The sequence below is a fragment of the Malurus melanocephalus genome, unplaced genomic scaffold, assembly GCF_030028575.1.
Source record: "Malurus melanocephalus ecotype Western Australia unplaced genomic scaffold, MMel_1.1 scaffold_13, whole genome shotgun sequence".
In the NCBI taxonomy this organism is placed as follows: Eukaryota; Metazoa; Chordata; class Aves; order Passeriformes; family Maluridae; genus Malurus; species Malurus melanocephalus.
Window position 1 is genome coordinate 3,123,458 of NW_026623245.1, and position 21,336 is coordinate 3,144,793.

The window sequence follows — 21,336 nt, forward strand, 5'->3', positions numbered from 1 at the left end:
TATAAGACAACTTCAATCAGCGCCTACACAAGACAGAGGCCAGGGACATGATGCCATGCTCCCCAGAGYCACCTTCATCCCTCTCCCAGGAGGGCACATGGCACTGAAAGACCCAGCTCTTTCCACAACAGGCAGGGAAAGGAGTSAAATAAACCTCCAAACTTTTAATTTTTGTCTTTTCCATTTATTTCTGAATTAGCATTCAGTGTCTGCTGCCGTGACACAGATAGCTAAAAATGTGCRTGCGGATATGTCATCCATGAACAAAGTGGCTCATGTTTGTTCTTTATTATTTAGGAAATGCACATTAATTACTGCAGATTTTCTCCTATACATCTACTGTATCTCAGACAGAATTGCTGAGAAGGTCTGCAGAATAAAAATGTATGGGGTAATTAAATGGATATTTATAATTAGAACTTAATAATTTGCATCAGGGACAAATGAGCTCTGATTTCAATCTGTAGTGCATTTAGATTAGCCTGAAGATAGTGTAATTTGATGTTTTATAGTCCTCCTCTCAGATTATGAAACAATACAGTGTCTTTAAAGCAGCCGTGTTTGTGTCAGGAGTGTGTTAAGAAGCAGCCGCAATGAAAATGTTTGACAACGTGAAAGCAGCCATAAATTACATGACAACTGTGTAAAAGTCGTGATGAAACAAATAAAGAGCTGACCTATAATGCATCTGATTCAGCACCGCGCCTGGACCACTCCACGCTCATCCCAGAGCGCATCCTTACGTGCGCGGCTACTTAGCGCCGAGAAAACTGTAAATTATCCCCAGTCAACAACATTGATTTTTAGTCGACGTTTCAATCAGTTTGAAGTAGAAATACTACACCGCTCCCCCGGCAGCCTCTCAGCCAGCCGGCTGCTCGGCCGGAGCCTCTTCGGGCGCAGCTCTGTTACAGCCCCATTGTTCCCACTGTACAATATTTATTGCGGGCTCTCCAGACACAGGTACTTGACCCAAAGGTCACCGCCTTGTCTCCTGGACATACAACCCACCTTTGCTATTGATGCCTTTTGCCCGAACGCAGGGAGCCCCTGCAAATCCCGCTACCTCCACACAGGTGCAGGTGAATCTCACCCAGGGGATGCAGCAGTGCCTGGTCACACCCAGCACATGCCCCCAGACCGAGGGGCTGCATCTCCCCAGGGCCAGAGGTGAAGCGAGGCAGACTCTCGGTAAAGAGCAGGCTGGTTTGGAGATGTGACCACATCTTTGCTTCTCTTCCCAGCTTTGCCCAGTCACCAGCAGGCAGGAAGGGCAGTGTGGCTGGGACCTGGCTCTGTTGCAGCTCTCCAGCCTTACCTGGGGTGAGCCACCCCACCTGCGCCACAGCAGTTGCCTCTCTCACCCCGGCAGTGCRAGGGTGTGTTCATTTACATCTCCGAGGCGCTCAGGTCCTCACGTAATGGATGCTGCAGAGGTAAACACCTCGATCAGCAGATAACAGGAGTCCTGTGCAGGCATCACACACACGGGAGCTGCGCACGTGCGTAGGCAAACACCCGGAAAAAAACACAGGGGTGCCAAGTCACTCACCAACAAACCAGTTACAGTCTGACACGCACATGAGGAGTGAGGGAAGACCCAGTGTAAGGAAGGAGATTTCCAGACCCAGAGCCCTCACACCCAGCCTTTGGAGATGTATCCCACAGCCTCTTCCCGGCCTTTGTACTTTCCACCCACAGAACACAGCTCAGTGCACTGCACATCACCAGCTGCTAGCTAAATACACCGAGAGGAATGAGGAGACAAGACTGGGATTTTCAAACCATGGCAGCACACGATATTCCCAGATTCCTCAAAAACTACGACTCGCAGGCCTGGATGCCCATGTGGAGCAAGGTGGTCAGGCAAAGCTTTAACCAACAGARGACATCCCTACATGTGACCGCTTTTCAAAAGGGACAGCCATGTGACATAAAGCCTCTAGTGCCAAGCAAACCCAGTAAAGCATGATGCTGGGAACACATCGAAGGGACAGAGGACAGACACCCAACCTACTCTGACCTACACTTCACACSTCTGGAATCGCTGCCCTTTGCAGCGTGGGGAGCCTGTGTTTTCCCAGCTATGCCCTTTCTGTGCATTTTGAAATCCACCGTCCATCAGCATGACGGGAAACAAGGCGGTGAGCTCTTCCTTTGAGGAGTTTCTTGTTTGACCAGAGTACACGTTATTCAAATCAGCCAGAGTGAAACGCAGCTAAGCTGCTGTTTGTTCCAGCACGATGAGACTGGCCTGTTAAAAAGCAAAAATGTCAGGATGTTACAGGCTCAACCTCCTGCCAAGACTGGTAAGTGGCTGAACAACTGTCAGAAACGGCATAGTGGGAAACAACAAAAAAATAAAAATACCCAAAATACCCATGAATTCAGACTGTGTTTTCAAGTCACAGGCGCACTGGGGCCACCCATATCCCCAGCCAGGCACCCTTGGGAAGCGCTGACCCAGAACATCCCTGCAGCCTCATTTACTACATCCCCACCGCATCCACCTCATGCAAAGCAAGGAACTTCCAAGTAAAAACAGCAGTAACCCAGTAAAGATCTCCAATTTTGTCTTTATTCTCACCACCACCGCATTACAAGGATTTTGTCATTATTCTCACCACCACGACGTTTATTACACCACCATGGCACTTTGTCTACATTCACACCACCCAAGGATGCACTTCAACGTCGGGCACGGCCCAACAAYGTTCTGTGAGGGCTGCATAAAGGCTGGAAGTGCAGCCACCCTCATACCCACTGCAGGTCTGCACCAGGGGATCAATTTGATTTTCTCATAAAGTCATTTGAATGGGTGGGAGCCACCATAAAAAGGTGCTGTCACGCACAAGCTGTGGACCCATACTGGCTCTGCCCCCGGGGCTCGCCCTCCCCAGCCAGACAGGCATTGCCTTGCAGATGCTTTTCACCCCCCAATTTAACTCCTGCTATCTCTGAAATCTCCCAGACACATGCACGCCCCTCCTGATCTCACACTCCCGAGTTTAGCCTGCCTCTCAGAACAGCAAACCCCTTTTTTTTCCTGTCCTGGGCCCTCAGGTTACTGGCACRGCGACAACTTTTTTTTCCCAACAGCGAGCCAGGAAAGATGATAGAACCTGCGTGCGTGGCCAAGGGACTGGTCTCAACTGGTTCAGAGGGAAAAAATGGAGCTGTGTCTTTTTTTTTCCCCCTCTCTCCCTCTTCTTGCCTTTAGCCAAAAGACCTGGGAGCATTTGATGTACAGTCAGCAGGTATAAAAAAAAAAAGAAAATTATTGAAAAGGCTGGCCGGCTCCGGAGCTGTGACACTCTCTCATCAAACTCTGGATTTCAGCCAAGTTCATCTGTTAATGGAGAGCCACAGCCAGGGCCTCCCCCCGCCACCACCCCCTCGCTCCCTCCTCTACCTCTTCCTCCCTCCTAAAAAACTAGACATCGATTATGTCTGTGCTTTTCCCTTTCTATTCAAGATAAACAAAGTGCTTCAAGTTCAGGGCACACCCTGGGACCCTTGACAAAGCAATCTATCATCCTGTCTGCTAAACCAGTCTGGCCACACCACCGCCGAGGAGACTAATGCTTCAAGTGTACAATTTTCCCTTTGTGCTGCTGCCCTATTACTAGTAACCTCTTTTCTTCCCTACCTTACCAGGAGCAGATGTGCTTGACCACTTTGCCTAAGCCCCTCCTGGCAAAGGCATTTTTTGCTGAAAGCAACCTCAAGAATTAAAAAAAAAAGGAGCCAGGCCCCCGCCTGCCCCTCCTCTCTCTGACTCCTGTCTCCATCCCTAGGTCCACCAAAGAAATCCAGCACAGAGCTTGATTTTTTTCCTTCCCCACTGAAGATTTCTTTTTAGGGAGTGAGTTCAGGTTTAAATCATATCCACTAATTCATTTTGACTTGCAATTAAATGCAAATACACTTTTATAGCCAGCATGGAGTGTATTAATTTTAACAGCAAATGACAAAATAAGAATACAGTCCCTCCAATACCAATAATGAATCGCACTATAAATCACGTTAGTGGTCACATTCATTAAAGCTTGTAAAGCTCTTGGAGATCCGCGGGTGCGATGTGCCACCAACCCACAGAGCAGCATGAGCTCGCCCAGACCCCACTGCTGGCACCCAGGTGCCCCAGACCCCTGCTCGGGGGCACACAGAAAACCCCATCAAGTGCAGGGCAACCAAATTCACTCCCRGTCCCTCCCAGCAGTGCCACAGGGGCTGGTGCTTCCCAGGTGAGCGGCACCAGCGAGATTTGCAGCCCAATATTGAGAGTGGATCTCACCACAGGGCCGAGGCATCTGGGCAGTGTGGTTCAGGTTAAGGGAAGGGCCAGGCTGAGTGTGCTAAAACACAGGGCAGTTACAGAAATTAATAGAAAACCACAAATCACCATTTAAGGGCACTTCCTAACAGCTAGCCTGGCTTTTTCCTAATGCTCCCGGCTGCCGGCAGCTCTTACCCCTTCCCCAGGTCTACACAGAGCTCCATTTGCCTGCCAGCACTGAGATCCTCTGCAGGGTTTATTAGCCAACATGGGGGAAAGTGAGGGTTTTCTGGCTCCTTTGTTTTGTTAGGACAGCTGTGTGCCATTCCCACCCCCTCCCACCCATCCTCTCCTAAAGAAATAATTAAATCCAATTAGGACCAGAAAGTAATTTACATTTTGGTTCTGTGTAAGATGGGGAGGTGGGGGGAGGAAAAAAAAATCCCATAAAACACATTGCGATGAAATTTCATTCCTTTGCTACTTATTTGTCTGCTTTAGCTTTTGAGGACAGCTCAGGCTGCACTTTCCCTTTTTAAAGGCTGTACATTTTGGTGTGTGGACCGAGAGCAGTACGAGGAAGGTGGAAGGGAGAAAACTTGTTCCCATTCCCTGCTCTGTGAATAAGACAGTTCTGCTGGGCAGCCCATCCTGCTCCTCCCCTCACCGTGCCGGGGGCTCCTCTGCCGCGGTTTACTGATTTACAGAACCTTGGTATGTGAATGGCAAAAATTCCTTGGCATAAGTATATGTTTGCTGATCACATTTCAGATCATGTGTTGTTCATTATTATGACTTGCTCAGAAACAGTTTTGCTACAGTTATGTGGGTTTGCCTTGGATATTTTTTCCTATTTTAGTACATTGAAAACATCATGGTAGGGGGGGAAAGCAAATGAGAAAATGTTTTTGTGTCTACACCACCTCAAAAGTCTGTTTTAAAAAATTATGGAAAGGAATACACAATATTCCAGGATTGGAAAACAAGGGGAAAAGGAAATGAGATTAACAAATCATTTATTAAAGACCAATGTGATGACAAATTTTCAAGTGGAATGTTTTCCTTTGGATGTGTATGTAATTATAGGTGGATTTAATATTTATATACTTCTGATATCTCTAAAAATTTATCCAGCCCAACTGATGCCTTGATTTTAATTTGGTGCATTATTTAAGCAACTAGAAGAGAAGATCTTTTTGCCAGGCAAGGCACCAGTGTCAGGACCTTCCGCAGCACAGGACAGCAAGTCCAGGACACACTGATTTCTAAAAATAGTCCCCCTTACCTTCTGCAGAGAACATTTTTCTGAGTTCACATTCTGGCAATTAGAAAAGCAAATCAGTCATCCCTCCAGAAAAAATAAGTTTCTGAACAACACCATTATTTTGTTTTCACCTGTGTGTAAAACTTCATTTAATTCCAGTGAGTTTGCTCCGAACTTCTCCAGCTATTTACCTCCATCTTTGCTCGTGGGAGATGGTCCACGTGGGTTTCCCCTCACCACGCAGGTCACCTGGGCWCTCTCCTCTCCACGCCCACAGAAAAACATGCACGTTTACTTTTTTGTCATTTTCATATAGTAAATTATCCATTAGATTTCAACATATCTTACTAAAGCAATTACATCAAGAAAATGATAGCGCGTGTGGAATCAATTATGCATGCACTTGGCCAGGGACCAAAGGCTATGAAGTCGGAGAGGGCAGAATCGTTCGACACACACAAATAAAAAGCTCCTGGATCTCGCAGATGGACCCCATCAGTTCATCTTACTGCCGAAAAAGTTCATGCACTTAATAATTTATTTGTGTTCTGGATACTGTTTCCCAGCTGAATATTAACAACTTTGAACTGAACCACGCTTTTAGCGTGGTATGGGTGGAAGTCATGGAAGGGCAGCAGCAGGTCTCCTCCGAGGTTAAAATTATACTTCTGTTCCTTCCAGAATGGTCCTTTTCCCTCTCCATTTATTTTCTTTCATTAAGCAGTTCCTTTAATCAGGGTATCCGTTTCACCCTTACGATTCATCTTCTTACCCAGTGATAAACTCTCCAACCAAAGCTGAGCATCAATTACCAAGGCCGGACAACCAAAGGGATGAAGCAAAGGCGAGGCCACAGCTGGGAATTGGGGTGCTGCCAGCATGAGGGACAGGGGACAGGGAGCAGGGGCCAAGCCCCAGCCAGGCAGGAGGGGTGGCGGATGGCCTCCAGCGCTGGCCAGGCACAGATGCCCAGGCAGGTTACGAGAGCTGGGCAGGCTTCCAGTCAGGCTGCTCCCAATTTCCCCTCCCAGGGCTGGATGATTAACGCCTTGCCCGGACAGGCAGGAGAAAAAGACCCTTCCTTGCGAAGAAGAAACTGGGAGACGGGAGTGGAAGAGGAGCAGCACTGGCAGCACAATCTGCTGTTACAAACAAGGGCGCTCCTCGCCCTTTATGCAGCGTGCCCCAAAGGCAGGGCCACAATGCCAGCAGCAGCTCTGCACCCACMGCAGCACAGGATGGGGCCTGGGGCACGTGATTTCAACACTGGTCACGCAGAGAAGGGTCCAGCGCCACCACATCCTGCCCTGCTGTCACCTCTCCCTCTGGCCCCGGCACCTCCAGAGCACGGAAAATAATTCTTTTCTATCTACACATATAGAATTATTTTTTAAAGGAATGTCTCCCCCAAATGGGAACAATTTCCTTCTACACTTCCAACCAAGTGTACTTAACATTAAAAGAGAACTGATAGAACATATTTAATTACTCAAGGTTAGACTCCTAATTCCTCAATTCACTAAAGGAAACTTGGCAAGAAGATGCATCATTTTGCTGCTTTCTACTGGAGCATCTGAGGGAGAAGAGCCACTGAGGCAGCTAATACACAAAACATGATCAAAAGTGATTAACAACAGCTTCATATGCAAATTGCATTAATGAAGGAGTGCAAAGTTATCATGTAAATTAAATATGTCAAATCTCTTGGTGAACTTTCAATCTTGAGAAGAAAAAACACCGCTTTAATTTTTTTACATCATCAATTTTCCAAGATTGAAAATCTAAGAATCTTGGTGCTATAAAACAATTTTCACCTTTTTTTTCTCCTTCAGCAGCCTGACAGGCTGGCCTGATGTGTGCCGAATGCACATGTTAATAGGCCAATCAAAAATGCAAAACAATTCGCAATTACTGCAAGGACCTAATGGTCATTAGAATTTACAACTAGGTAATGAACTAAAGTCTGCCCACACCATGCATATTCATAAAGCAATTTAGCCTTTGAAGATTAAAGAAGTGCTTAAAATTCAAATGAGCTTTAGCAAATTATCAGTAAGATTCATCCAAAAAGCAAAAGGGTTTTTCTTCCTGTGATTTCCTTATTTTTTTAATGCAAAATTGTTATATCTTCCAGACGGAGCTTCAACTAAACACAGGGCTCCGAGTCAAGCCAAAGGGGCTGGAGACAAACAGAGGCAGAAAACATTGTTATGGACTTTGTTCAGAAAACTAAGCCCTTAAGAGCCAAACCTATCTCTAAACATGGTAATTTATCAAAAGCAGCACAGACTTGCTCATAGGCAGTATTGTGTGCCGCTCTCCGAGAGCAGATTAACAAGATTTCCACCACCCTCCAAAAAAGCCTTTTTCCCCTCAAGTCACATCTTCCGTGTAAACAGCAAATGTATTATAAAAACATTATTTTCATCAAAGTGCAGCAGCATTAATTTTAGGGACTCGCTGCATTTAAAAGGGAGGGATGAAAAGATCTCGGCACCGGAGCGTGCCACTGAGAAAGTCGCTCTGCTCCCGGGGAACGGAGCTGCAGCCGCCGAGCGAGCGGAGTTTGCGGGGGCACCACTCAGCGCCGCCGGCCGCTCCCAAACTTGGCTCYGCTCTCAGCYRCCCCGCCAGGGCCTGATCCTGCCATCCCAAAGGGTGCACAGCAGGGGAGACACACTTCTGCCAGCGATCCCAGGAGGAGGCTGAGGCGGGGAAGCGCTGGGTGCCTCCCCGGCACCCCGACTTCGAAGGATGGATAAGTGTTCAAATAATTCCTATTACCACCTCAGCAGTCCTCTCCAACCTCATGGCTTATCCTACCTGCACCCCTGCAGAGCAAAACAGAGGATGCCCGGAGCTGTGCTAATGCCCCGCTTTTTTAACACTTATTGGACAAAACAGGACCTGGTGCCGTGCAACAGCCACAACAGCAAACATCTGGATTGGCCACGGGTCCCCAGTTTTAGGCAATTCCCCCCAACACCAAYATTACTTCACACCACAAGGGTCCAGGGAGGGCCAGCATGGGATGTGACAGCATAAATCAGAACTAGATTAAAAACAAAAGTTTAGAAACTACTGCCAGGCCGCTGAACTGTTGAAGGCCACGTCTCCCAAACTGCCTTCAAGTCATGGCCCCCCATTAGGAAATTTTTTTTCCCCCCACTTCCTTCTCTGTTTTCAGAGACATAAAAAACACACCACTGGGTTCTGAGCATTCCTTAAAATAAAGCAATTAACTTATTTCCAGGCTCCAGCAAGCAATCGTGACAGCCTCCCCCCGGCAGAAAGTGGGAGCCGTGGTCCCTGACCCCCGGCCAACACAAAAGAGGCAGCCCCAGCACAATGCCTGCTGTCAGCAACTGAATTATTTTTATACAGGAATTTTTATCTCTATGGTACAAACAAGTATGTGTCTGTGCTGACTTGTTAAGCAATCCACTTGTATGTAGAATAAGATTTTTTTTTCCCTGCTACCAGTCACACAGCTCTAAGATCAGAAGAAATACATACTCTTTGAAGCTTCTCAAATGTTTTAGTTAAAAGGACAGCAGTTGTTTTCAAAGATCCAAGAGTATCTTTATCAGAATTTAATTTTTCCTTATTGATTTTTTCTAACGTAACACAAATTTAACATAGGACAGTTTATAGTTTATTACAAAATAATACAGCCTCTATCTCTTTTTCCAAATGCATCCCACTGTGTTCTAGCTCCTCAAAGAGAACAAGGCTCCCGGACTACTGTTTCTCATTGCACAACAACTCTTTCCTAAACATGAAAATCAGCATCAATAATAGAGAAACACAGAGAAAAACCCCCGGCCACCCTCACACAGAAACACTCCGTGCACTTGCGATGCCCTGGAAGAACGACGGTTTTGCTGATCTATTCTCTTACTCCACAAAGAATAAACTCACTAGCTAAAATGCACCGAAACCCAGATGATTCATTCAATGTCTGAAAAAAAACCCCAGCTGTGACGCTGAAGCAAAGTAATGCTGGGTGACAAATTAATTGTTGTGAATTTTGAGGGGGGGGGGGGGAATAAAACACAACACATTTTTGGTTTTGCATTTCATATTTCYGTACCTGATAAATCAATTAAGCAAACAATTAATGCAAAATTAAACTACTTACTTCCTAAAGGAAAGAGGAACTGTGATTGTAATTTTAAAAAGGTAATAGTTGTAGTAATAGCAGTAACAMTAATAATAATAATATTATTATCCACAACAACAATAATAACACCACTAAAGGCAGGGCTCTTCTTTGAGCCTTTGTTGTTCAGCAGTAATTCCATTGTTTATTTAGGCAGAGGTTTTTCTATCTGCAGCTAAGATCTAATTGTAGGTGTAATTGTTCAGCATTTAGGCAAAGCAGGGAGAGCCTGGAAGCAGAAAACCCTTGGTTTTGACTGACCAAAGCTCCCCAGGTCTCCCTCCACTCCGGTGGGAACCCTGCACCCTCAGAAGCAACCTGACAACACCTACCTGGAAGGGCAGAGAGGAATCACTGCTTCTCCTGACAGCTATTTCACAGGGATAGCGAGCCTCCCTGCCTTGTCGGCAACGCAGCTATTTGGGTTTGTTCTTGCCCCACTGTYGGTGTCTCAGCTATTTAGTGTGAAACACAAAAATCTAAGCTGGAGCTGAGCTCTGTACCCACCAAACAGGGGAAAATGATGGGATTTTTTTTTTTAACAGCAACCTGTTTGGGTAAAAGTTCCAGCAGAATTACAGCAGGCAAGTAGGGAAAGGTCTCCGGGGAAAGCGGTGAGAAGAAACACTTTGGTGCACTGTCTGCAAACCCAGAATTCAGCAGCTTTTTTTGGCAGCCAATTTGTTTCAAGTGTTTTGTTTCAGGAAATGTATGTATTTTTCTTTGTGCATTTTGTGGATTTACTACAACCGCTCCTGACAGCTGTTGATTCAGTTAAATGAGCACATTATTAAAAATCCTCGAACACAACCGCACTGAAAAACAGACACCTTTGGATGGAGCTGACGATTCGAACACACAAGGAGATGCAAATGAAACCTCTGCAAGGAGGATGTACAGCCTGAGCCGTGCCCAAGCCAGGGGGCAAAGGGGCTCCAGTCCCTGTTAGTGGTGACCCTGTTCTCTTTGTTTCAACCAGACCCAGATGCTAAAAGAGGAAWGAAAAGCAATGCCAACAATCCCAAGTATAAAAAATAAATGTTTGCTAATACTTGAAAAAATTACATCCCCCAGCAGGCTGGCATTWATGTGCCTCAAATAATTCTGCGCCRTGCCCKGTACTTTGKTTTYTTTTYTTACTTAMTATCCAATTTTGCAGAGGAAGGACACCTATTCAGAGTGAGGAGGGAAAGAAGCGGATGTTTTCATTTTGCTTTAGATCAAAGGCAAACAAGAATGCAAACTGTGGCATATTGAATTTTTTTTTCCACCTCTGTCATTCACACTGGGCTATCGAAGTTTTATACAATTCCCCAGCCTGGCTGCATATTAAGCTGGCTGTGTACAGCTTTATTATAGCGTGGTGCTGAGGAAACATTAATATTCCTGTGTTGCATCTGACAGGACATTTACATGCGCCCATCTGAGCTCACACCTGAGAGCTGCTCCAAGGTACAGTAGCTGTGCTCCGATTGTAAAGGCAAATGAAGAACACAAATTCCCTGCTGGGATCAGGGCTGACCTCGCCACACCCCACACCGCAAACCTTTCCCTCGCCAACCCCAGGCAATGCCACCTCCGAATGAAGAATGAGCCACCAAGTTACCAGCCCGGGTGATAGAAGAGCAAAAAAAACYTCACTGAAATATTTTAAAGATGCACAGCGAGTGCAGTTGGCCAATAAAGGTTGGAAAACAAACTGGCTGAACCCCGTGCGGGATGCGTTGCATACTAAACCTGATTAGAGAGATGCAGAGGATGTTTATGGGCTTTAAAACGGGTTTGGCATTAACACAGGAGGCTTTAAATAATGTGAGCACTTGGTCTGCTCATCCATAGGGGTCCACAGCCACTGGTCCAGCTCCTGCAAGAGTTTGATCCACGTCTKGCAGAGCAGAACACATGCAAGATGGGGGCCCTCCAGAGTGAACTGCGTTTCATGAAAATTCATTATCAGATCACCCACCACWTGGGTGGTTTGCGGGTCCATTAATGTGCCTGTTATTTTTAAAAGTATGTCATAAATCACAGCAATCCATGCACTGGTATCTACCTACACGGGCCCAAACCTGCTACGCCCGATGTCACCAGGCATCAGGCTGGAGCTACTGTCTATGTACAGTGAGACAAAATTATGTTCATTAGCCCAAGGGAAAAACAAAATTAAAAAACACCCAATGGTTAATTTTAGGGCCATGCTACCAGTATGAATATATATATATATGTATATATGTAAGTCTTAATGTATGGACTTGACATGTTTTATGGACTTGTGCAATACCCCAGTAGCTGACACATAAAACGGAGCATCCCCACATGGAAGCTGCGTTCCAATGCCTGCCAGCAGAAGAAGACAACTTCCTTGGACTCATGACATCCCTGGCAGCATCATGACCCGAACAAAATCACAACAAGCAGAAAGGTAACAAGAGATCCTCAGCGATTAGCTAAAAAAAAAACCCAACAAAACACAAGTGGCACCGTGCCAGGTCATGTCCAGCTTGATGCTAAACGCTTTTTATTGCACAAAGCTGGTACTAGTGGATATAAAAACAGACCGAAGCTTGAAGGGAGTTTTGCCCAAAAAAATTTCCGCAATGAGGATGCATGCAGGCAAACAACTGGAGGCTCCGCTCCCGTTGCCTGATGGTGCCTCACAAGCCTCTTTAATCGTCTTTATTATTTGAATGAAACAAGAAAGAGCCCGTGGGCTGAGGGTTGCATATACAAAATGAGGTGATGCTAATAGGCCTTCTYCTCTTTAAAAGAGGCATTACCAAATTATGAAAATGTTTAGGGAAGACTTTACTTCTCCCACCGGGCTAATTAGAAGATGTTTCATTTACTCCCCGCCTCAGTTTCCACTGTCCGGCATTCGTTGCTGGGACTCTCTGCACMGAGCCTTGCGTTTATTAAGTACATGATTTTCAAAGCTTTCAGCACATGATGCCAACGCACACCTTTCAAGATCTACATGGAGCTTAACRTGTGCCAGGCTGCCTCTTGAACCATCAGTATTACAGATGCAGTGGTGCTTCTGCTTGTGGACAGCTCCACAGTTCAGCATCCCGCGCAATAGGAGAAGGAACAAAAAATATACTTCTCATCCTCTCAGAAGATCTGATTTGCAGGAAACAAAAAACCCACCAGAAATATTCAGGGCACCRCAACATTGTGATGCTTCCCTGGAAAGCAGAGGCAGAAGAAAACTTTCTATCCTGCTTCTGTGCTTCGAGTGAACTTCTATTTGTGTTTCCAGTAAAGAGCCATTTTTACATTAACTGTCTGGAACAGCAGGGAATAGGAAAACTAACACAATCTTTACCTCGTACAAAGGATGATATTGGTGTCACGTGTTTGCTTCTTCAAAAAACGTTATTTATAAAAGGCAACAGGGAAAGCAGGGAAACTATTGACTCCTCTCTGTATCCCTGCACGAGAAGCATTAGAGCAACTTTTTGATCCCCTACATTTTTTACATTTCCCCCCCACCCCGAGAAGTAAATTTCACAGCAACACAGGCCACCGCCTTTAATTAAGCTTTCAAAAGTCTTCTGACAATGCCAACAATTGCAAGACACTTCTAGAGCTCAATCATGCAATCATCGTGACACTTCTATTTACAATTTGTCTTAGAAAGAGTTTCTCTGACATTGTACTTTGACAAAACAGCCAAGCTGCCGGTTCACAACCTTTCTCTGTCTTATTTACAAATACAGCTTGTATGCAGCGCTCCAAATCTCAGGAGCAGGAGCCTTTGGGTAGCACCCTCMCTATTTTTTCCTGCCTGCTATATTTTACCTAGCTTATGCTCTCTGTTTCTTTGTATGGGGAAAGCAGACAGAATCAGACTTCAAAATATTCCCGTATTCCTTCTTCCCCTCCTCTATCTTTAAGCTTTCATCTTATTGTCCAGATGCAATGCTAACTATTCAGTGCAGACAGCAGTATTTTTTTTGTCTGCAGAGCAAAACAAAACAAGGAATCAACATTCACAACCTACAGAATTATAATGGCACCTAATAATAACGGCCCGAGAAAATTTCTGCTTAAAGACATTACTTCCTGAAAACTGCAATAATCAAATACTCAGTCTGAAATTCAGTACCAAATGATGTTCACCTTCCCCCGATTGCAGCAGACCGAGTGGTTTCTTACATTATTTTCCCACGTGTTTTATTTGAATGTCACAAGCAGCTTGAGAATATAGGATTCAAGCAGTAAAAATGACCTCCCCTCCTCCTCCCCTCTTTGTACAGTAAATAGAGCATCCACAGATACATGCTCGGCATTATAGAGAGGAATACACAGCAGCACTCCGAAGTGTTCCCCCAACTGCATCCAAGTAACATTTAAGATCCTTCTTCACCCAAACCCCAACCTTTCATTAATTCCCTCAGATTTATACATTCAACAAACAAACCGCCAAAACCTGACACGGGCGGGCGATAAATATTTCCTCAGCCTTTTCAATAAGTGAACAGCGATTTTACATTCACTGATCTCCAGATACTTCAGTTAATATTTCCCCCTATTGTAAAATACGAGAGCGGATAACTAAAGCCCTGCCGTCACCCTCACTGCAAATCACAGGCTGCCGGTATCTGGTGGTGAGGCTTTGACATACATATTGATGAAAGCTGCCTCGTTGGACCCACACAACATATCCTATTAATTTTCAGTTAAATTTATGGCATTTCAGCTCCAGTGCTGGATCAGTATCACTCAAAATTTTATAGCAAGGCAGAGCTGTGCACAGGCAGACACCCACATGGAAGAGCCAGGTACGGACACATGCCTGCACCTATATGGATCCCACGGCTGCTGCACAGGCTGCACACACACATRTGAGCTCCTGTCCTCATCCCTGTCTCTGGAAAACGGCAGGATAAAGAGCAGCCTAGTGACAGTTAAAACAGACATCATTTCTCCCTGCACTTGAATGAGTGCTGCCTCCTCCCTTGTCTGTAGATCTTTAACCATTACTTAAGATTCTCTTTTACTCTAACACCGCAACTTACTGACTACAAAACTGCTTCAGGCAGGGAACAAACCGAACCCGGAGCTCACCCACAGCACCTCTGTATCCAGGGCTAACCTCTTCCAGCCTCCAGCTAATTGGGAACATTTTTATATTGCTACAAAACACGTATTTTCTGGTCTCATAGCAGAAAGAATCACTTCCCCCAGCTTCTGTGTGTCTTTCCAAAGGCCGCCTCTGTCTTTTTTTTAATTACACACTCACATCTTTTGTACTTTGCATTCTTACATTTTGCGTTCTTGCACAAAAATCAGACATAAATAGCAGAATTGGAAGAGCTTGAGGTTCTCTGCAGGGGCCTTCCCTAAGTTTAAACTCTACAGTTTAGGCTCCAAGACTCTCACTGGGAATTGTACTGCCGGACTCCACAAATTACTGGCTATGAGCAATGGGGTCACTCCAGCTATCACCACACTTTGTTGTGACACAAGGGAGCTGAACTTATCCAAGTGAAAAGGGAGATGAAAATACAAAGGGGAGGAACAGTGCAAGACCCTGCAACTCTTGATTCACCTTCTCCCTGTCCCAATACCAGACAGCATTTCCAGGCATCGGGAAGAACAAAAGGACCTCTGTGTTCCTCGGTGTCAGCCCAGTCAGGTTAAGTCCAGAGAACCTGCATTCTTTGACCTCCCATCCACAGGCATGGCTGGGCACCCCAGCCAGAAAACTTGGGGCAGAAGAGCCCTGACAACCAAAACTCCATCTCTGCTTAGGACACACTCATGGCTTGCTCCATGGCCCTCCTGCATGGCACCAAACCTGCTCCCAGTCAAGCCCACCTACACATAAGAGCGAGCAGGATCAGGCCCTGCCCCTGTGCTCCTGTCCTGAGCCACTGCCTCTGCTCAGCAAAGCACTTACAGTCAGCTAAAACCATGGCCCTTTCCGAATTAACGGCCCCATGATGGCACACGAGTCCAAATCCTCCTCGCTTCACATCACCTGCACCATGCAAAAGCAAGACTTGGCTYGCTGAGCCTCCCTTGCCAAGTGAGYGCCAGAGCTAAACCCTCAGCAGAGGAGGTTCTCCTCGGGCAGAACTCCTCAGCGTGGCCATCACTCCAGCCCAGGGACCTATCTAGGACCAGGGGACGAGAGCATGTTTAATTCTTGCTTGACAGATACTGTGTTTTGTCTTTAGAGCAGAGCGGTGCCATAAGTAAATACAGCGTTACATCATACCACCGCTCCTCCATATTTGGTGATTTAGTATGGCTCCAGAGCTTGGAAGACTACAAATCCCTTCCGCCAGACTCCTGCTTCATTAATCATGCCCTACACTTCTGCTCATTTTCCGTCACATTGCAGGCAGTGCATGGAAATGGGCACTGCCCTCTACCACTCTGGGAAAAAACCTCACCTTTAACATCGATGTCTGGGAAGTGCAATACAGGGAATTATTGGGGGGTTTAAGTCTCATTCAAAATGTAGCTTAGCAGTAGCTGAGCTTGTTTCCTTTTAAATGTAAAGATATTCACGTTTCAAGGAAATACCGATTACTCTGCAGAAACAGCACACAGTCATTCACATGACGTCTGCATGTGCACGCACATGGCTCTGCACACAGACACGTGCGCAGGCAGATACCCATACACTGATATGGATCTGCTGCCACCACAAAATCTCCAAAACTGCAGCTCTCCAGCACAGTTTGGTGGCTGGCTTGGAGACCAGGGAGGCTGCGGGAGGAACCCACTGAACCTCCCAGCGCCTACTGCCCTATTATGGTCTAACTTTGTGGCCAAAGCAAGCCCAAGACAAGCTCCAGCACATCATGTGATGATGCGCTGCACCTCCGACAACCCCAAGCGGCCCTGTGGGCTCCCTGAAGAGAGGTACCGCCAGTGCCACATCCCAAACATTGCTGAAGGGCGAGTTTGAAACCCGTTCAAGCATTCGTTGGGGTTGATACGCTGCGGTCTCGCCTTTTTCGAAAGGTAGTATTGGTGGGGTTTGAAGTGATTCAAAACACTCACTGCAAATGGGCAGTATTTGTATTTACTAGCAGGGTTTTAAAACMGAGCGTGCCTTGTTACACTCCCAGGGCTCCGAGATTTTCTTTTGCACGGTACACTCCATTTTTTAACCTAATTTGTGAAAATACCTGCACGACCAATGGCTTTCTGATTAAAAAAAAAAAATTGTGCTATAAAGTGGAATTATTTACCCTTTTTTCTTTTTTAAATTACACTTCATATTGTTTGTTGCACAAAACAGAACTCTGCCTTGGACATTTGTACGGCTGACATGTGGTTGTGTAAACCGCAAACAAAATCAAGATACATCTGTCAAAACCACATCAGAGACAAGAGAGAGCACAGCGAAGCATTTATCATTTGGCTGAGGAGGCAGGCTGCAGAGAGCAGCCTTTCCTGTCAAACCAACCTTTTGAAATTTCCAACATGCCCTTAAACTTTTCGAATAAGCATGTCTGTGCGCTTCAGCAACTGCCCTCTCTACTCTGGCCTGGCCAGTCGAAAATGGCATCTTAAAGTCAAGGTCGGTGGTGTCACTTTGCCATGGGGCTGTGTTTAATTACAGTCCATACGCTGACAGCCAATATGGAACCAAGGCTGGCTGATGCTCAGTTAACTCTTTCACCCCYGACTTTGCCAAAGACGCGAAAGCTCCTCGCTTTCTCGCACGGCAGGCTCAGAACCCTCCTCCCACGGCGCTCCCGCAGGCGAGGCACCCGGAGACACACCGGGAGATGGTGACTACAATGCAGGCAAATCACAAGAGTGGCCTCAAACAATACCGCCAGAAACACCGGCTGGCACGGCACATGCCTGTTGCTCCTGCTGCTGCACAGGCACCAGGAAACACCGTTAACCCAAGGCAGGGAGGGTATGGACATCACGGCGAGCAGAACACACAGACACGGCAGTGCACGACTGCCAACATACTACATTGCAACTGAAACAGAAATAAACTCGCAAACACTTCTCCTTGCTTTAATTTACCTGCTATATGTTCCTGTTTAGGGCAAATTCCTCTAGATGACGTTGATAAACAATCGTCATCCTCTGGCGTAACCTGGATGCCAACCTCCACAGGATTGGATGCTTTTTTCAGCTCACTTGGTGAGGGTGAAGGTGGCTTATCCACAGCCTTCTCTAGGCAGAGACTGCCATTGCATTGTTTCCGTTTGTGCTCAATAAAAATAAGAATGTCCCCCAACGGAAAGTTCATCTGACACTGGCCACAAGTGAGGAGGTCGTGGTCCCCTTCTGGAGCTCCCAATGTGCCATGTTCAGGTTCATCATCAGTGAGAATGGCTTCAAGAGGTTCGGCTGCAGTTTGAGAAACAAAAGGAGAATGGTTAGAGCTGTGGGGAAAAGCACTGGGCGCGGGGGGAGGAATGCACCTAGCCCCTCTTCATGAATATTACACCCCGCTCACAAYGCCTGCCTGCTCCCCCCAACCAAACCGGTGCAACACGGCTGTCAGTACGGCCCCGAGGACAGGGATTCATCAGTTACAGGGAACAGATTTTGCTGGAGCAGCTGTAGCATGCAGAACTCGGAGGGCGAGCACCGCAACTGTCTCCGCGTCCCTACACGAGGGCGAATTTCTGACTCCTTGAATGATTCGCTGCTAAGATTAAACGGATAGACAAAAAGAATACCCTGYAAAACTCCTGTGGTACTACGACAAGAAGGGAATACAGTGTTTTATTGCTGAATGTATTATTTATRTACATGAATTCAAGGCTGAAAGCACTGCACACACTCTCACACACATGGGTGTGTATCTTCCACCAGCCAGACTAGACCCACTTTCTAAAATTCAGAAATACAGCGGAGACAGAAGGTGTTTCAATACACACAGCTACTGCAGATTGCCTATACAGGTCGTGCAGGTAACGTGTGTATGTGTGTAAAAGAGAAGACAGGGAGATGCCAGCCCGCATGGCCACACACACCCAGGCACCGACACGCGGGGCACAGCCAGCCTTCAGAACGCACGTGCACACGTAAACGCACGGATTTGTGTCACTGTCCCCATCGGCCCATTTGCAGCTTCCAATTTAAAAAAATCCTAAAGGCGGTAGTTATTTGAAGGGAGGGGGGAAGGGGGGAGGAGATGAGGCAAATAAATAAATAAATGTATGTATGGCAGAAAACTGAAATGACAAAAAAGCAAGTGCAGCAGAAATGCCTGCAGGGAGGGGGAAGGCACCTTTCACTTTTGAGCTACTCCTCAGGATTCAAATAAACAGCAAATTCGCCACCAAGTCCCCTCAGAGATATCAGCTAGATGGGATAATTTTTAGCACTTAAGGAAACAAGGCAATCAGTCATTTTGCATTTTTAAACCCTGAAATAAGGGAATGCCTAAATTATCTTGAACATGTTAGCACTGGTGGCCTTCAGCATCTAAAAATTAGCCTGGCCAAGCAACTGCCACACTTCCTCACAACACTGAGAAGCGCCTTCTTTAAACTCAAAATACCTTGCCTAATGTTGTCAAAGTTGACAAATTTTCTGAATGAGCTCCAAAAAGCTTCATTATGAGGCTATTTCTGCTCACAGAATCATCAGTGGATGCTTTAACGAGGCAGACTCGGCTCTCTTTTCTGTTGTTTTTTTTTTTTTTTACGTTAAATTTGCAGAGAAATACCTTGGCAATCTCTGTGCAGTCTCCATCACTATTGCCTTTCACGAGGGGAGAAAAAAATAAATACCAGCAGCGTGTTGGTGTTCCTCTGCCTGCGCAACACAACATGCACGCTWACAGCGTGCAGGAGGAGAGGGTACTACAAATACACCCCACCTCAAAACACTGCCAGGTAACACAAGTGAGACAGAATACAACTCCTAAACAGTTAATCAGCCTGACCTTCTTTAGCTGGCTGCCAATTTCACATTTAATGAACTTAAAGCCACAGAGAATCAAAAAATAGATTTTAATTTGACTGCACAATATTGGAACTGATTTTGATAAAGTGCAAAAATCCAGTGAACTCAGGTTAAATTTATTTCAACCCTACCTAGGCTGAATATTGAGGAGGAAGATCTAGAGTAGCTCCCAGTTGTGCTGCGTAAAATAATATTGAAAGAGCACACTACCTTGCCGTACCTCAGCTCCAACTAGGACACAAGGATCCAGACCATCATTTCTTGCCTCTAGTACTACTTCTAATTTAACGTAAGGTCAACCACAGGAATATGAAGGTTACATTCGTATTAATAAAAACAATGTCTTAATCGCTGGGGTTTTCTTCTAAACTTACAGACCGACAGGAGAGGAGGGACAACRTGCGTTTCACGCTCCTCGGAAAGCCGGCAGAAGAGCAGGGTGTTTCTGCGGGATTGCCGGGCATGGAGTTTTTCTCCCCAAGCCGTCCCTTGCGTTCGGACCGAGGGAGTAAATTATTGCAGGACTAATTCCACCGGTAGCTCGCTGCACGCCGCAGACAAAGGTATTTTGCGAATCTAACTTCGAGCTCACCGACTCTCCGCAGCAAAAAGACACAAAACCACCCGTGTTCCCCTTACAACTGGCTTAGCGAGGAGCTCTGCATAATCATTACTCAATTATMATGTTTTCCCGCGGCCTGATTCCTTTCTGACGCTGTCACTATTATTTAGCAGGGGAAGGTAACCCGCTGCTTCGACACCAGACAGTTAAAAGTGGCACTGAACAAAAATACTTTGCTAAAAGTCTTTACGGACTGGGCTGATTTACAATCAAAACCAGGAAATGAAGTGGTAATTCAGAGGTTGCTGATTACACCTCCACATTTCACCTAATTAATTTTATAGGAGGCAAAGTTCTTGAAAATAACAAGATGATCAAATGTACAGATATAAAACCTGTAACCTCAACATTTTCTATGCTCTTAACGTAAATTATTGCTAATTAACAAGAATTATATACTAATGTATGAAATACTGCTGGCACGGTGTTCGCCGCAAAACATTTGGCTCCTGACGGAGGCAGAGCCAGCAAAAAAATATGCTTTTTATTATTACTGCTACTTTTAGAACGTAATATAAAATACCGGGATTAAAAAGAAAACACCACAGTACAATTCACCTGGTCTTGCCTCCGATTTGCAGGATGCATCTTTTAATTCTGGGGCAATCAAAATTCCCTGCCTGGGTCCCTAATCATCCGTCTCTATTTTTCATGCAAATTGCCCTTCCACCAACATGTCTTTTCAGCTTTCCCCCGTCGCACTCCTACTCCCCCCTTTTTTCCCCTGTTCCCAGCCACCAAAACAACMGCACCGGCAAAAGCTGGATGGATTTTGGAGTGTCGGGAGAAAGGAGGTACTGGGGGTGATGGGGCGAGGAGGGGGGGATACCACAGTAGGGTGCGGGGAAATGCCCATGGGGAAATGCGGATGCGCTGCCGGGACATTTCCCCGCACCGTACCGTGGGAAGGATGGAGAAGGGTTGTTTAATCCCAAGTTTGTATCTTCGGATCGTGCGGTGCAAGGAAAGCGAGACTTGGGGGTAAAATGGGAACCGCCAATACGTTATGGAGAGGGAGGGGAAACCCGGGGAGGGGGAAGGCGAGCATCCCCCGCTGCCTCCTGGAGCAAGCAAACTCCGCGCAAAATTAAGAACAAAGAAAA

The 21,336-nt window shown here is 46.1% G+C and overlaps 1 protein-coding gene across 6 annotated transcripts in view; it reads right to left on the reverse strand.

Annotated features, from left to right (window-relative positions):
• The window catches only part of BCL11A (BCL11 transcription factor A), a 73,143-nt gene that overhangs the window by 48,971 nt on the left and 2,836 nt on the right, over nucleotides 1-21,336 (reverse strand). For all 6 annotated transcript variants that reach the window (XM_057382449.1, XM_057382432.1, XM_057382468.1 and 3 more), the window contains exon 2: nucleotides 17,713-18,042. In XM_057382449.1, the coding sequence (XP_057238432.1) occupies nucleotides 17,713-18,042 (330 nt within the window). The remainder of the gene's footprint in view (nucleotides 1-17,712; nucleotides 18,043-21,336) is intronic.